Below are 17,180 nucleotides of genomic sequence, written 5' to 3' on the forward strand. Positions count from 1 at the left end.
AGCTTGGCAAGACTAAAGGGAGAGAAAGATCTTTTTGAAATACAACTAAATTAATATTTAAGTCAAAAGACCTTTAAAAAAATGGTTCAATTTGCATGTTTTCTAAGCCATAACAAGGCTTTGTTGGGCTATGCTTTAAAGTCTGGAACTCAGCGCTAATCCAGACATTTTGAATGGAAAAAACTTCCTGGATGGGAAGCGAAATGTCTTCAAACTTGGAAAACAAAGTCCAGTGGATTGTTTTTTACATAAAAAAAAAAGAATAAAGAAAAAATATCCTTAAAATATTGACAAGAGGGTGGAGAAGGAAATACATTAATAACTGTTATAAAGCCTTTCTGCTTCTACAATTGCTTTTAGACAGGAGTTGGTGAAATCAAGTAAAAATAAAAAAAAACATTTTTTTCAACTGCATATTTGCACCATATATATATTTGTCTTGCAATGCTCTGAACTCCCATATCAATGCGTTTTGCACCATGTTTTTTTTCTCCCACATCGTTTGCATTTGATCACTGCTGCACTTTATGAAATGGAAAGGTTCATTTCACTGCTAAGCTGCTGCTCATTTACTGTCTGAAAGCTATACAAAACAAAATGTTGTTTTGTATACACAGAGTGTATACAAAACGACAATAAAAGTTGTATAAGTCTAAGTCTAAATTGGTTTACAAATCATTTTTACACCTGACCACTAACATTCAAAAGTTTGGAGACACCTCAGTCATTCCGAGGCTTGTTTTCATCACATTCTCACATTGTGCATATGCAGTGAAGACTTAAAAACTGTGAAATAAAAGTATATAAAATATGTGCAAAATCTGAAATTGTTGAAGCAACTCAAAACATGTTTTAGATCCTTAAGAAAAAAATAAAAAGAAACTTAAATAGATCAACTATTTAATGATATGGTGTAAAGAATATACCATTACAAAAATGATTGGATAAACAAATCATTTATAAAAAAGTGGTTTTAAAACAGTGAAGACATCAATGCAAATATTAACATCACTACTACTTTTATTTGGCAAACAGCTTGAGTTTCTCTTTTTCGGTATACAGTTATATATATATACTATAGTAAACCAACACATTCTGTTTGATTATCATTTTTTTCTCAGTTTTTACATATTACAGCTTACAAATATAGCTGATCTTTTTGACAAAATTACAGATTCTGTTTGACACCTAAATTAGTATGCTATATAAAAAACCACACACCATACATTCATGATTAGAAAAGGTAGGTTATACGAAATCAGGAAAAGAATGAACAGAATAGAACGAAACAGAAGACCACAGTTACGCCATTTCCATCAGGAGGACAGGGGCGGTTCAGGGTTTCACAAGGAGAGTTTCTTTCACTCCAAATCTAGTAACAAGTCCTCTGAGAGAAGTTTGCTGCTATTCCAAAAATCACCAGAACAGTGAGGATATCAAGGAACAACAACAATACTGCCACGTTAGAAGAAGAATCGTTTGATCTCTGGTCTCAGTCCAAGTTTAGAAACTAATATATTGCAATGGATTATAATGTATGTTTGATAAAAACTGAACTATGCAAACTGAACATATACTTTATCGCCCACAATCTTTCTTCTTTCATCAGCACAGTCTTAAGGCTTAGTCCGAGGATTATGCAAATGCATCCCAGATTTGCTTTCACGCCTTGCAATCTCAGCATGAGACATCTGCTTCAATTGGACATCTTTCTTGCATTTGTAGGACAAAGTTGAACAGAACTGCATGAGGGAGCTGCCATTGAAATACCGCAACCAAACTGTAATAAAACCCGAAGAAACGCAGCTGCTTCTTTTGACGGGCAAACTTTTTTTTGCTCCTTGATGTGTGAAATCAGCGAATCGGGACTGAAAAGGTGCTGCTTTAAAAATACAGCTGGGCTGTCATTGCTTCAGAGTCGGGCCCACCTGTCTTGGGAATCCTAAATTTCCCAACGGTGAACTTGTTTTTTTTTTTTTGTGTGTTTTTTTTTTTGTTTTAATAGAAAGTATTGCTGAATATCAAGCATTGCATTTATATTCATGTGACTTTTACTGTTCGACTTGCTACTATTTTCTCTTGAATACAACATTTCGATTTAAAAAACCCAGATGAGACATGCTTTAAGCAAACCAGTGCTTAGGTATATATATATATATTTTTTTTATTTATCATTTGAACTGTAGATAAGATATAGCTCTCTGTATTCCTGCATTAATATACGAGAACATTTGCAAGCACTGATCTACTAAAAAACAAAAAATGAAAACAAGTTGTTCCAAAATACCCTATTTGTACTTGAAAACAAAAAAAGAAAGAGATAGGTTAGCTTAGTCCAGATCTTTTGTTGCTGTTTTGTTGTATCTTCCGACCTTTAACCTTATGTCTATCCAAGCTTTGAAGCTGAGCTATATGTCAGCTGATAACATGAAGCTGGACGGGACTTTGATATGTAAACACTGTGGCAGAGCTGTATGAAACAGGCAGTGGAATGGACAGAAGAAACGGAAAACACACTGTTCTCAGATCAGGGTAAAGAGACAAAAACTTTCATTTCCCAAAAAAGATAAACTATCATTACGACAAATAAATATTCTATTTTTATTAAAATTGACCTATAATATTTTGTATATTGCCATCATATATATATATATATATATATATATATATATATATATATATATATATATATATATATATATATATATATATTTTTAGATAAAGACATTACTATATGTTTTTGGCTTGTGCTGTCATTCTAAGTGATTAGAAATAATATATACCCGTGGAATGTTTTTATTTGCTCNATATATATATATATATATATATATATATATATATATATATATATATACACATATACATATATATATATATGTTTTTAGATAAAGACATTACTATATGTTTTTGGCTTGTGCTGTCATTCTAAGTGATTAGAAATAATATATACCCGTGGAATGTTTTTATTTGCTCATCTAAAGATGGAATCCACCTTTAAAAATACATCTTCTAAAGAGCTGGCAGAAAAGTACTGTGTTAATGACACAATACAAACTCTCTAATCTCCTCCTTATACAATATGGACACTTGTTGGAATGACATGGAAACGAAACATGTGCACAAGTGTCATTCACAGCAAACGGCTAAAAAAGGTGCAGAAATCTAAATGCTGGAACGCTGCACAATGGCGAGGAAAAAAAAGCAAACTTTACAGTGGCCATAATGCAGTGCTCTAAACTGACCCGTTCAAAGTTTTTAGTTACTTCTCAACACAGTGTAAGTGGGTAAAAGTTACCCATATCTAGGTGCATCTCAACATATTAGAATGTAATCAAAAAGTTAAAAATTTAATTCAATGATATATCTATCTGTGGTCTCTCTTTTTATACTCAATTTTCCTGAGCTCTTAAATCAGCAAACCTCCCCATTATTATAGAGGTTGAATTAGAATATGTCTCTATTGAAAATATACATTATAATTCGTTTATGTGAAATTGTTTAAAAATAAAAATTAAATATAAGTTTTTATTAGTTTTAAGCCATAACAACAAACATTGTTATGAGTTTATATATAATATGTTTAACAGATCTAATAAAATAAATCAACTTTTTTCATATTTAATGCATTGAGATGCACCCATAACTGTGTAAAAACAATATAAGTGCAAACGTGTCAAAAGATAGATCAGGTTTATAATTACATTGTGCCATTACCCCTTTCTTGGTACAACATAGTGTACCCTTGCAGCATTTTGTATTATTAAATCACACAGTATCGGAAATACTTGGAGCACCTGCCAACACGTACGTTGCACACTGCAAAAAAGGTATTGTGAAGTGTTACCATAAAAAGGTGAGTTGTGATACGAGGACAAAGACTTTTATGGCACTGCACAATCAGACATGGTGAAACAGAGGCGAGACAGGAACAGTCCGTTTTCTTTTGTTTTCAAGGAGGACTTTTTCACAGAGACGTTTTAGTTCTATTCCGGGATATATTGATGAAAACTCTCAGTTGTCGTCCTTCCTTGACTTCCCATGTTTTTTCAGTGCTTCACCTGGCAGAATGTACTTCCTGGATACAAAAATCTAAACAGTCGGGATTTCTCATATTTGCGCTCATTATAGTTTTGCATCAAAAAATAAGAATTTTTTTTTTAATTCTTTGTTTTTTATTTCCATTTTTCTCCTCCTTACAGGGACTCTTTGATGATCCAGAGCTTGAATCCTTTTGAAGCTACATGTGTTGGGCATCCATGATGTCCAGGTATTTGGCCTCAATGATATGAGGAAGCACGTTGTTCCTAAAAAAAAAAACAGAACAGACAACATTTTTTTTAAATATCCTACATCAGTCATATAATACAATTATAAATATATTTTAAAAACATTTTCCTGTATCATATATGAAGCTAACAGAATCTCAATGTTCAGCACATCCACTAATAGATTTCTGTTTCATACATAATCATATATTGAATTTAAGCTACTTTTGGTTTGTGAGTCCGCTCCACCAGGGGTGGGTAGTAACTAGTTACACTTATTGTCAGTTACTTAAGCAAAATGTTAACAAAAATATAGATCCACTTTTGGTGCATATTTATTTTCACTTGGGCTTAAAAAAATATTGTTACTTTTACTTGAGTGACATGTTTGACTCCATCCTGAGTAATTTTACAAAATAATAAGGAAGCTGGTTTTAAGTAAAAGTACTCTAGACAGTTTAATGTATTCCAGACGGTTGCTATTTATGTTTAAGCAATGGCATTTGGATATTATCAATGGAGATATTAGTTTCTTTCAGGTTTTATGATAAGAAGAAATTTGCTTTTGAAAAAAATATTTTCCCTTAATAGGAACCATTATTGTTTTTATAGTTAATGTTTCAAGTGTTAATTATTAGACATAAGCAGTATATTAATACAGACACACATAGAACAACACATTTTAATTGTTACATTTACATACAGCCAAGAGAAATTTGCTGCTTGATGTGACTGAAATGGAAAACATTATTTTGTGTCATGTGTTATAGGTTCTGCACACTGTAGGACTAAAATGCAGTCAGCGGAAGAGTAAGGTGATGTTTAATACTTAAGCAGATAATAACCAGGTCGATCTCAAGCAAAGCGAACAGGACATGGAGCACAGAGAGAGTGAAGAAATGGTTAGACTGTGGAGGATAGCAAAACAGGGAGGCAGAGTACAATGAGAAACTAGAGGAAAATATACTTGCACTGATCTACAGTATAGATTAAAATACACAATAAATGGTTACCAAACTACCTCAATACTTTCTAGAAATAATGAACACAAAAAATGGACCAGATATGGCAAGATTTTTAAAACAAAAACGCAAATTATAGCAAAACATAAGCACTCAATGATAAACAGCTGAATCTTTAACTGAAGAAAATTACATTAATAACAATCAGAAAAGATAAAAATATACTGAGTCATACAGGTATAATAGAACATTAAGGGTTTGTCAAGGTAGATGGTTGTACCATATTCCCTAACCAATCCCTACATTCTCTCTGTATTTGGAAATAAATAGGATTTGGCTTTTATATAGGCAGAAAATGTTTACTAGCTTTGAACTATTTAAATAAAATAAGCTGAAACTGAAAGTAATACATTGAAGTACTCCTATTCCTATACTTGCTTGGAATTTTCTTTAGCCAATTTCTAGGTCTTGATAAGTTTCGTGGTAAAACTGAAAGGGGAAAAAGGGTCTTTTGAATTTCTGACGAATTCTGATAATGGTTAATGAATGAATGATTTAGATCTTTATATCTAAATTGCATGCTTTATCTTTGCTTTATCAGCTCATCACACTGAGTTGAATATATATAATATATAATTAACTGATTTAAAATTAAAGTAAATTAAACTGCACCAAAAAGTGGGTTACATTTTAAAAATGATTTACTGAAAGTATATATGTTCAAATTATTATACCTTTAAAAAAGAGCTAGGAAAAATGTTAAGGACTTAGGTGCCAAAACAGCATTTTCCTTTTTCACTAAGATACTTTTGGCAAATTTCGTAAGTTATTCTATAAGAATCAAAATATATTATAATAATTCTTTCTTTGGTAATCCTTGGTAAGTATAAGATTTTCACAGATTTTAAGATAGTGCTGTTCTAAGTTATACCATATAGAAATAAAGCTGCTAAATGTATGAACATAAAAACTGATGCTAGAGATCAGGGAAACATTACAAACAGGACTACCATCCAAGCTGTGAAAGGTCAAAGTTTTGCATTTAAAATATCTGAAAAGTTTTTGAAAATTAGAGAATTAAACAAGAAATGTAAGTTAGGAAAAAGTTTTATTCTAAAATAAAAAAGAAGAAACCCTGAACATGGTCTAAGGCGTAAATCCAGCTCTGATAATTAAAAGTTTTATATACAACCTACCAAGCTGCTAAATCAATTATTAATAATGTAGACTTTGCTTGAAATTAATAATAATGTCATTCTAATGTAATATAAATTGATCAACACATGAAAAGCAATGATTTAATATCCTATGGGTCATTTAATAAGGAATGAGTATTGCATTGTAGGCAGACAGAAATATTGCAACTGAACATCTCCAACACTAACACATTGCCATAATGTGCCTTCAGAAGAAAAGGCACAACAAATAAGCTACACAACATTCCTAAAGGGTGACAATAGACCCTTTTTCAGATTTAGACCAATATAAACTATATATCTACACGTACACACACGTCATGCAACAATACCCTTGTAGGGCCTTTCCATTGATATCTATTCATAGAACATTCAATTCTATGGCCTAACCCAGACCCCTACCCTAACCCTCACCATAACCAACACATATCTAAACCGAACCTAAATCCATTCACAGTTTAGTCCTAAACCTAACCCCCACCCCAACAAGAGAACCTTTTCTCATGGGAAGGCTGCTTTTTTTCAGTACCGGAGCTTTTTGGCTTATTCTCACCCCTGGTAATTAGCCGGGAACAGTAAGAGCTGCAACTAAAACCCTATTTACACTATCTTCTTGAAACCATGCTGAATACGGTCCAAGCATGCTAACTAAGATAACTGCTCAGTGTAAATGGAACTGGACTGTGCCAGAAACAACCAAACCGCGGTAAACCTAGTACTAGTTGAACAGTAGGGCTCGTCACGGTTCAGTTGTGGCTCTGATCTCTGATAACAAAGAATGCATGAGCAGAGCGCTTCATCTCCTTACAGTCAGCTTCCAGTAGTTGGTAGTAATGTACATCAGTAAGCTGCTTGCCAACTGCCATAAAACAGAAGAAGTGTAAACAACAATCAAAATCTTCTCAACACTACATTCTTGCCAAAAGCCCACTCTGTCAAGCAAAGTTACCAAAGGCTGCCTTCTTCGCCTGACTCTCCCCAAACAACAAAATATCACAATAACAACCAAACATAACTTCCTGAATGTTACAGGCCATTTTCATTTGCTTGATTCCCTCCTTCAATCCAAGCAGTAATACTGTAGATCGTCACTAGGAGGCGAGGAACTGTGCTAGCGTGGTGTGTAAACGGTCGTAAGGAACCGAGCTCGGTTAACTGATCCAAGCTTGGTGAGAACTCAACACAGATCGGTATCAGAGTGTAGTGTAAATGAGCCATATGGGTTTAACTAAAACAAAAATAGTACTGTCTAAAGAGGCGGGATCTCCTGAAAAGTAGCCAATAATAGGCAGTTTACTTTCTCGGGGGTTGGTTCCCCTCTCAAAGTGACAAAAGGTGACATGAGAGACAGAAACAGGTCTACACGAAAAGGAAAATAAAAAGCAAGCAGGAAAATAAAAACCAAGAGAGAGCAGACGAGCAGGAAATGATGGTTGTGAAATAACGTGTGCCATATAATATTGAACCTGCATTCATAAAACATTCACAATGTGCATGGAGAGTAGTTTGCATGTGTTTAAACACAACTGCTAGTATCAGTATGTGTTAGCACTGTTAGCAGAAATCAAGAAATTCTGCAGTGTCATTTTTTTGAAGCCTTATGTACATACTACCTATGATCCTCATTCATTTAAATGCTGCTGATTTATTGCCACAGTGACTGAATGTTAACACTAATTAATTTCATGCTACGATTCACTTCTGTCTACAACAGTGGTCTCAAACTCCAGTCCTGCCGCTCTCTGCTTCAACACACCTGACTCTAGTATGAGCTTATTAGAGCAGCTCTGCATACCTGACTGAGCTAGTGAAGCAGTTTGGGCATTTTATTCAGGTGTTCAGGGCAAGGGGTGCATCTTAAGGTTCACACGAGGATTGGAGTTTAAACCATTCCTCTGGATCCTGAATGCTTGGAGCAGCTCAAACTGACAAGAGCAAAACATACTTTCCAATTATTTTGGCAAGCATTTTTTTTTTTTAGTTTTCTGATGCCACTCTATGCCTAATCCTCAGAAAAAAAGCCAGCCAACTCTGTGACATAACAGGGAAAGAAACGTAAGCTATCTTCCTCCTCCTGAAGCAGGGGAACATTTAATTTTACTTTTTTTAAAACAACATGCAGGCTCAACATAAAAGCCAAACAGACAGCAAGTTAGACAGATGCTGGTCTTAGTATGATTGGAAATCAGTTTATTACAAAAGTGAACTTAAAAAACAAAAACAAAAGTATGCTGCAGAAAGCTATTATTTCAAATTTAGAAACAAAATACCCTCCTGTTTAGAGAGAGGCATGCAATTCTTCATATCCTAACACTTCACCTTCACAAAATATCATTTTGATCAATTCAAGGATAAACCCAAAACATTAAATGGCCTCACATATAAAAGGGAAGAAAAGCACAGCCAATTGTCAAGACTGAGAAAATTATTTTCAAAGTTACCACATCTTACCTGATGGGGATTAAGAGGATCATAACCAGAGGGAAGATCATTTTCATGTACGGTATCGGGTACATGCCAAATGTGCACAGCACCAGCAGCTGCATCATCTGCAGGAAGGTGAAGTAGTGGATCTTCCTCTGGGGCACTTTGCGAATGTAGTGGGTAGGTGGGTAAGATGTCTGCAGGAGGTGAGAGGATAAAAGCAGATTAAAATACAATCTCCCCTGTGGCTCCATTTCTTTGCTGTCCTCAGGTCTCTTGCGGCCTTTGAAAAATGATTACAGGCAGTGGACAGCCTACACACCTCTAAGATTTGGACTTTAAGTTTCAGATGACAACTTATATCAGCTTTCAGTAGCCTAAAAATCTCATGAAAAAGCTTTTCTTTTAAAAGTAAAAGGACATTTGCTTAACAATTTTCACGACAACGCATCATTCAGAGCCTGATTCTGAATTCATCAAATTGTTTCTCTTCCCTTCAAGTTGGGACTACAGCCTTTTGGAAGGATAACTTCAAAAACATTACACAAAAAAGTTACACAAATATAGTAAATGGCTGAATCTTTCCATTATAACACCCAAAATATATGAAGGTGTGGATATAAGCATGTGTTACACAGAGTAAATGTGAAGAAATTTTGTAATTTGGTTTAAGTCCACGAGATGTGCTGTGTCTATACATCCTGTCATGCAAAGGATTGTGGGAAATCAAACGGCTCCTATTTGCAGGATAGGAACGTCTTTAAGTCCCTATGCTAACTACCTGCTCCCTAATCCTGTGTCCTTCCTTACTGGCAGCTCTATTTGGACAGCGATGGCATTGGCTTCAGAATGCTTACCGATTTGCTGCATTTGGATTCAGCCAGACTGTCTTGCTGACTTCTGATCATTTGGAGATTATTTCCCCAGATTATAAAACTTTGTCCAAACTGGATCTTGTAATTCTGGTCTCTTGTGTTGTGCCATAACCCATGATAATAATTTTGGACATTGGTGGACTGATTTTGTTTCCAGCTAAACAAGTTGGATATTGGTGATTTCTAATCATTAGACAGATTTATACAGATTTATTTTGTCATTTTGTGTAAACAGAAAGAAATTTTGGTAAGAACAGCTCTCTAGATAATTTCATTTTCATGTAAAGAAATACATAAAAACAGTAATATAAACATCCATCCATCCATCCATTATCTTACACGCTTCTCCCAATTGGGGTCGCGAAGGGTGCTGGTGCCTATCTCCAGCAGTCAATGGGCGAGAGGCGGGGTACACCCTGGACAGGTTGCCAGTCCATCGCAGGGCAACACAGAGACACACAGGACAAACAACCATTCACACACACACTCACACCTAAGGACAATATAGAGAACATATGACTGTATATTTACAGTTCTACCATTTCATCATGTCATGCAATTTACTGTTAAGTGAAGGAAGCCAATAGAAGCCAATAGCAATTGCATGGAACCTAACCCATTGCTAACATGTTTTAAGCTGCCTTTTTTTTTAAAGTTAAGGCACACTTTACTTTAATAAGGTTTTAGACTCTAACCAGATGTTAATGTTCATATGTGTCCTTATACTGTAATTACATTGGATTGCTAAAATATGACCAAATAGTCCTTATAAATGAGTTCCCTCATGTCTACTAACTATTGGCTATTGTCCTACCAAAGGTTAAAGGTTTCTTATCCAAAGTGACCAGATTCCTGAAATCCAATCTGGGGACATTTCCAGCTCAGAAAATTTAAATAGGAAACAGGGACAGTGAAGCTTTCATCCCTTTTTAGATCTTCATTAATATCTAAACAAAAACAAAAAAAAGTGTTAAATCCAGGGAAGTGCCTCTCCTATTCCCTAAGATTGATAAAATGAATCTATGGATAGTGTTTATTAGTGCCATATGGTAATTCAGTCTTCTACGTCTTCTTCCCTTTCTATCTTTTTTTCCTTGTAGCTGACTTCTGCCAGCTCTCTGTTTTACTCTTCTAAGCAGATTTTTCTCCTCTTTAACTGATCTTTCCATCAGTGTTGCTGTTTTCTTCCGCTCTCATTCAATCTTCTATCAGTCTTCTAATCATCTTCCTCTCCTCTCAATCTGACACTAATCTAAAACAGGGACATAATTCAATCAAAATCCTTTCCAAACGCATAATCTCATCATACATATGATTATTATGATGACAGTGATTATTATTATTGTTGTTGTTTTTATCTCACCTGATTAACAACTAAAAAAGCTAATAAGTAAAAACAACCAAACAAATGAACATTAAACAGGTGGTTATCTCTTCCTCTATAATTCTTAGATCATTCAGATCTTGTCTCATTCAGTTTTCCTTTAACCGTCTCTTATTTTTAATAATGAGGAACAGGTGGTCCAAAACGGCGACTGTCCCTAGAAATCGGGGATGTCTGGTCACCGTATCCCTAGCCCCAATTATTCCCTCAGAAACAATTGCAAAGTTGTTAAGAATCAATTATCTAAACCGTTAACCTCTGATTAGGAAAATTATTTTGTAAAATATTATTTTCAAAATTATGTTTTGTTTATTTACCTCTTGGATTTGTATTTTGAATTGGTTGAACATTAAAATTTCTCTAATTTAGCCTCAAAGCTAATTTAATCTTTTTCTAACTCTTGAAGATGAACTTTGGTTCTCAAATATAAAATCGATGCCAAACTGTGATATCATTACATAATTGTATTGATAAAGGTTCTCAACTCTTTTCATTTCCTTTTCCTTTTATGTGTACATAGTAGCTAATTAGCTTGTGTTTGACTCTTTTACTAAAAATGTTTGAATTTGAGTTAAATGGTTTTTGATAATAAATTCTTAAATTTTAATCAGAAGTTGTGAATTTATTCTGCATGCGAATAGTTAGTTGATGGATTATGATTTAAGCTCAATTCCCACTTTCATTTGTTGTCCTAACACACAGCAAGGTGAGTGTCTGTTCACAGAACAGCAGATGATGACCTGAAAGTTATTTATTAAATTATATTAAGTTACAACATTTAATTACATAACACCAGTATGAGGGCAGAGTGTGAATTCAGCCTCCAGAACAAAACAAAGGTAGAAACAAAAAATCATCCATCTGTCTTCTGCTGGAATCCAACTTCAGACCTTTAATAACACACAAGCTGGTGTGCAAGTTAGGTCAAGCAGAATAGAATAGACACTATGGGTTTAGATCAAAGCCGCTAATTTATTTTCTCTTTGTTAGTATAAGTATTTAATTTCATAAATTTGTATGTTTATGGTGTTACTGAGGCCATAGTTAATTAATATATTCTTTTTGTCACAGCAGAGGGAAAGTTACTTTAGACTTTTACACTTTAGACAGATTTTATTTATCATTTTGTTTACACAAGTGTAAAACAAAAAGAAATTTCCCATTTGGAAACAGCTCACAGTACAATTTCATCTTTTTAAAAGTGCAGCCTTAAAAAAAGTAAATAACTGTAAATTTACAGTTCTAACATTTTTTTTTACAAGAATTCATCAGTTGCTGTTGATTTTCTGTTTAGCTTGTTTAACTTAATATGAACATAAATCCTTTTAAACATTTAATCATTAGCATTAAAAACTATGTGATGGGTGGATTTGTTTTTTTTTACCTTGTCATTCCAAATAATAGACAATAAAGACAATTATACCTCTTGTCTGATTTATCTTTTTTAACACTTTAACCTCAGCTAGATTTGGCATGTTTGAAAAATGTAGGAAAAAAATGAGCGCAGAGAGTAATTAAAAGACTACTGCATCAGAAGGACTTTGTGTTATGATTGCATCTTTTTAAGAATTGTGTTGTAGTTCTTGAAGAAATAAAAAAAAGCAAAAGTGGGATAAACAGGCCAAAAGTTCTGATGGGTGCAGATCCAGTTAAATGCTGAACTCTGTTAAACACTAAAAAAGGTGGTTGATAAATAATAAATGTACATTAAAAAGAAGAATCATAACAGAGTATTTATAACAGGCCACTTTGTCTTTATGCTTCAGTATTTATTCTGAAGCTCTTTTCTCATAGAGGGTGAGGTTCCTCCTGCTGCCATTTGGGGGCACCAGCATGTCAAATATAAAGGGGAACTAAAAGCTTTGCTTTATCTCCTTACTGTGACAGATGCAAGGTTAAACCGGACACTGGGGATAGGAGACACAAAAAAGGAGATTCCTGCAGGTTTTCTTTTCATGTAAATATTTACTGGATATTCAATTTAATATTTTCAATCTTCTGCTCTACAGGTTGAGCAGAATTGTCCTGCATCTTTATGGGGCAGTTTCCAAACACAGATTTAGAATTGTTTTATTTGAAAAGGATAGCTTTTAATTCCTTAAACCAAATCCCCACATGTATCTTGAGAGGAAAATTAAGATGTTAGTAAGTGAGATGCGACTCATGCATGAAGTCAGCTGTTTGATCTGGTTAGCTCCAGAGTCAAAATATTGGCACAAGCCCAAATCCACACACACACATTATTACTCATTCACCCTCTTACTAACCTGTTCTTTCAGGAGGAGAGCCATGCGGTCACACATCTGGTTTCCGTCGATGGAGGTGAGGGCGATGTAGAGGAAGAGGCCGTACAGGACGGGTTTGGGTATCCATTGCAGTGGAACGGGCAGCAGCAGAACTGATACGCCAATAAAGATGTTGGCAGCCAGAGATGTCAGGCGGGTCTCCTTTACCTGGACAATACTAAGGAGAAACAAAAACATGTGCACGTGTAAAACCAATAGTTACTATTCTAGTTAATAGAATTGCTGCATTTCAACATGGAACATGGTTTGACACCTTTTTTTTTGGCTGTAAACATTTAACTGTTAAAGTTCTGATCTTTGCACATTCAAGCAAATACGGAAGCAGCAAGAGGATAAAATGATGGTATTGAGGCAAATCAAACTTTTTATTTCAAATTTCTACCATTGTACCATTTCATGGAGGTATTAATCTACAGGTACAAAAACAAAAATAGGCTCTTTAAATCACCTGCATTGAATAACAAATACAATTAAAACAATTGAAAAACTAATTGAGAAAAACTATATTTATCTTATAGACTTATCTTTAGACTCATTAAGGGGTGAAATTTTTGTTTCTATTGGTAGACATTACAAATCTCATTTCACATTGCTGTGTAAAAATTTAGTTTCACTTTTCTTTGCAACGTTGCTTCAATTCAATGAGGATTTGCAGGCATTCATTTCTGAAAATCCGACTACGGCATTTCAATCAGCTGGTCCCGGTTATTTTCCTCATCAGAAATCTTCTGTAGGTTCCTGCTGTGTTTGCTATCACTGTCCTTAAAATGATCTAGTTTCAGTCATACTATTGCTGTCCAACAGATGCAATTCCTTTCGGTATGCAAAGGAGTGCTTCCCAGGTAGTCTAAGGCGTACATGCTTTTGTGGTGTGTTTGGTTTTCTCCAAACATGCCAGTTGTTGTTTTTTCCAAGCAATATTTTCTGGTTCAAATAGATTGATTTTGCAAACCTACCACAAGCTGGCATTGTTTGTTTGTATGGAGGGAAGAGGCTTTGTTAAAAGAATCCTTCCAAACACGACACACCTGTTCGGAGCCTGATCAAATTCTCCTGCTATCAACCTTAGAAGCTAAGATGCCATCTTAGGCCTTCTGTTTGTGAGATGGAGCTTTTTATTTTTTTCTTCTTATTTCTCTGGGTAATTTGTGGTGTGACATTTCCAGAACATTCTCTCCTGGGATCATTGGCTGCTGTCTTAAATATTTCTTTATATGTTTTTCTTTTTTTGGCATTCTGTTGGTTGACTATTATCATGTCCTAATCCATATGGAGTGAATTTTGATCCATTATTATTGCAAGTAAGTAACATGTTTTGTACATAGAAATAAAAAGATAACAACTCTGCCTTTTGGAAATAAAATGTTAAAATACTATCCTGAATTTAAGCTTTGAAAGATGTTTTAGTGAAAAACATGGATGTTTTCTCAGATATTGTTTTTCAATTATGTTTTTCAGATTTTATTTTAATTTCTTTTTTCAAATTTTTATTTTTATACAGATTTTATATTTTCTTTTTTTAAGTTTCTGTCTTTCAAATTGAGTTTGATGAATTGCATTCTTTTCAAATTGCATAACACCCCTGCAGACCAATAGAAATGCATCTTTGCTCCTCAAACAAGAGGAAAGTCTATATCTAAAAGTGAATAGAATGTGACCTGTAAAACATGATTTGAAAAGAACAGAAATCACGAAAAAAAATCCTTTAAAAAGTAAAATAAAAAAAACAAAATCTGTAAGAAAAAAAAAATAGTGTGTAAAAATGTGAAAAAAAAACTGACAAAAAACTAAATCTAAGTAAACAGCAATGTTACAAAAGTTACAAAACCATTTATTGGGTAAGATGTTTAATATATATGTTTATTTCTTATATATTTTTTTCTTTTTTGTATGTTTCCATTAATAAAATGGTTTTTTTCTTGCAAAATAATATAACAACAATGGAACAAAATGACTCTGTAGGAGCAAAGAAATGAAAATGGGTCATTAATTCCATTATTAACCCTGTAATGCCAAATGTATCATATTTGATACATACGGTTTCTGAAATGTTTTGCATCTGACACCTTTTGCATAATTTAATGGTAAAAACTTTACTCAAAATCCTACTATACACAATCAGATATACCTGATAACAGAGGGCAGAAGACTACACAAAGTCTTATCGCATAGTAATAAATTATTAATATCAAAAATGTATTTCTGTTTTTTCTTTTTACATATTTTGTTAAAAGGCCAAATAAGGACTTTAAACCAAAAAAAAGTAAATTTCTGTTTCGTTTTGTTCTTGGATCGGGCTTTAAAGGGTTAAATGAATTATCTTTTTAATGGAATACAAGCAAAAAACAGAATAGTGAGATTGAAGAACTTGAAGTTTTTATTTTTCACATATACATTGCATCAAATCCTCTTACTAAAACAAATGATTACCTCTTCTACCCTTACACAAGACTTTCCCCAAATATATATTTATCATACTCAACTACTTTATTAATCCTGATATGCAAAGTATAATCTGCATGACTGTGGATAAAATGCTCAACTTAATCCTCTCATCTTTTAAAAACTCCCTCAGCTCATCCCTCCTCAAAGAAAATGGTTAGTTACATGTTAATCATGCAATCAAGAAAGAGCATGAGATTAAAAAAATCAAAGTCAGCACATGCTCTGAAGATGAACTTTAACAGAGCATTTGATCATTGTAGGTGGTGAGAGGGTGGATAACTCACGTCTCATAGAGGTGCCCCCCCTCCACACGCTGCTCCACAAAAGCCAGCTGGCGCACATGTAGGGTGGAGTGGGGGAAGGCGGCGTGCATCCAGGGCAACCCCAGCACCGACATGAGTATGTTAATGAGGCCAGAGAGCATCAGGTCCCAGTGATACGCCGTACCCTTGAGCAACCTGGGGAGCGAGGCAACATATAAGGCTCTACAACAGCAGCTCAAACAGGAAACAAAAGAATTAATGTGAACACAGACAAAGACGATACGTAATTAAACACATTGATACACAAATGGAGCGAGCATACGTCGCATTCTCTTTCCTCTCATCCAGCATGCAAGAACATTCATCTGTATTATTTACATTCTTTCTTATTGCCGTGGAAGGCAGAGCATAAATCAATACGTCAACATTAACATTTAAGGGGAGTGTGACATTAGAGCGGCATAGCATACAAACAAGTAGGCAGCAGCCAAAGCCTTGAACATTTTGTGCTCATGTTAGTGTTGGATCACAGCAGAAACTGGCCAACAGGGCCTAAGTCTGTGTCCTTTGGGGAAAAGGCAACCCTTAAGTATAAAAATGTTATACTGTGTGAGGGTAAACATGTCTGTTCTGTTAATAACATTATAGATCAAAAGCTGTGTGCTGTTTTTGTGTCTTTAAACACTTGAACAGCAAATAAGAGAGAATGGGAGCATCAGAGGATAGTGATAGGTCTTACAGAGGGAATAAAAGTTTTATGAGTAATAAAGGAATTAATATTCACACAGAGCAAGGTCTTGTATATTTCTGACTGGATGTTTGACCCGATCCTCTGACTAGAATTGCTGAGATGGGTATGACTGCAGCCTGCAGAGCTTAACCTATGGCCTATGTGCTCTTACCTTCATTACATATCAAAATCACCTGTCCTTTTTTATGCGATACAATGTCTGGTGTTACACCATATTCTATGGCCCATCATATATTATGACTGTTGTGGATTCTTCTCTGTAGCTACAACCCCTAACTTAACAGTGCTGACCAGATGAGCATGTTGCTC

General features: G+C 34.4%; 1 protein-coding gene across 1 annotated transcript in view; it reads right to left on the reverse strand.

Annotated features, from left to right (window-relative positions):
• Positions 1–3,946: 3,946 nt before the first annotated feature.
• slc4a11 (solute carrier family 4, sodium borate transporter, member 11) overlaps positions 3,947–17,180 on the reverse strand; it is a 143,165-nt gene continuing 129,931 nt past the window's right edge. The window contains exons 16-19 of the mRNA XM_015401306.1: positions 16,142–16,315; positions 13,374–13,569; positions 8,875–9,044; positions 3,947–4,304 (exon numbers count right to left, since the gene is read on the reverse strand). Of these exons, the coding sequence (XP_015256792.1) occupies positions 4,238–4,304; positions 8,875–9,044; positions 13,374–13,569; positions 16,142–16,315 (607 nt within the window). The 3' untranslated portion in view covers positions 3,947–4,237. The remainder of the gene's footprint in view (positions 4,305–8,874; positions 9,045–13,373; positions 13,570–16,141; positions 16,316–17,180) is intronic.

This window comes from Cyprinodon variegatus, unplaced genomic scaffold (assembly GCF_000732505.1).
Source record: "Cyprinodon variegatus isolate N-32 unplaced genomic scaffold, C_variegatus-1.0 Scaffold1207, whole genome shotgun sequence".
Classification (NCBI taxonomy): domain Eukaryota; kingdom Metazoa; phylum Chordata; class Actinopteri; order Cyprinodontiformes; family Cyprinodontidae; genus Cyprinodon; species Cyprinodon variegatus.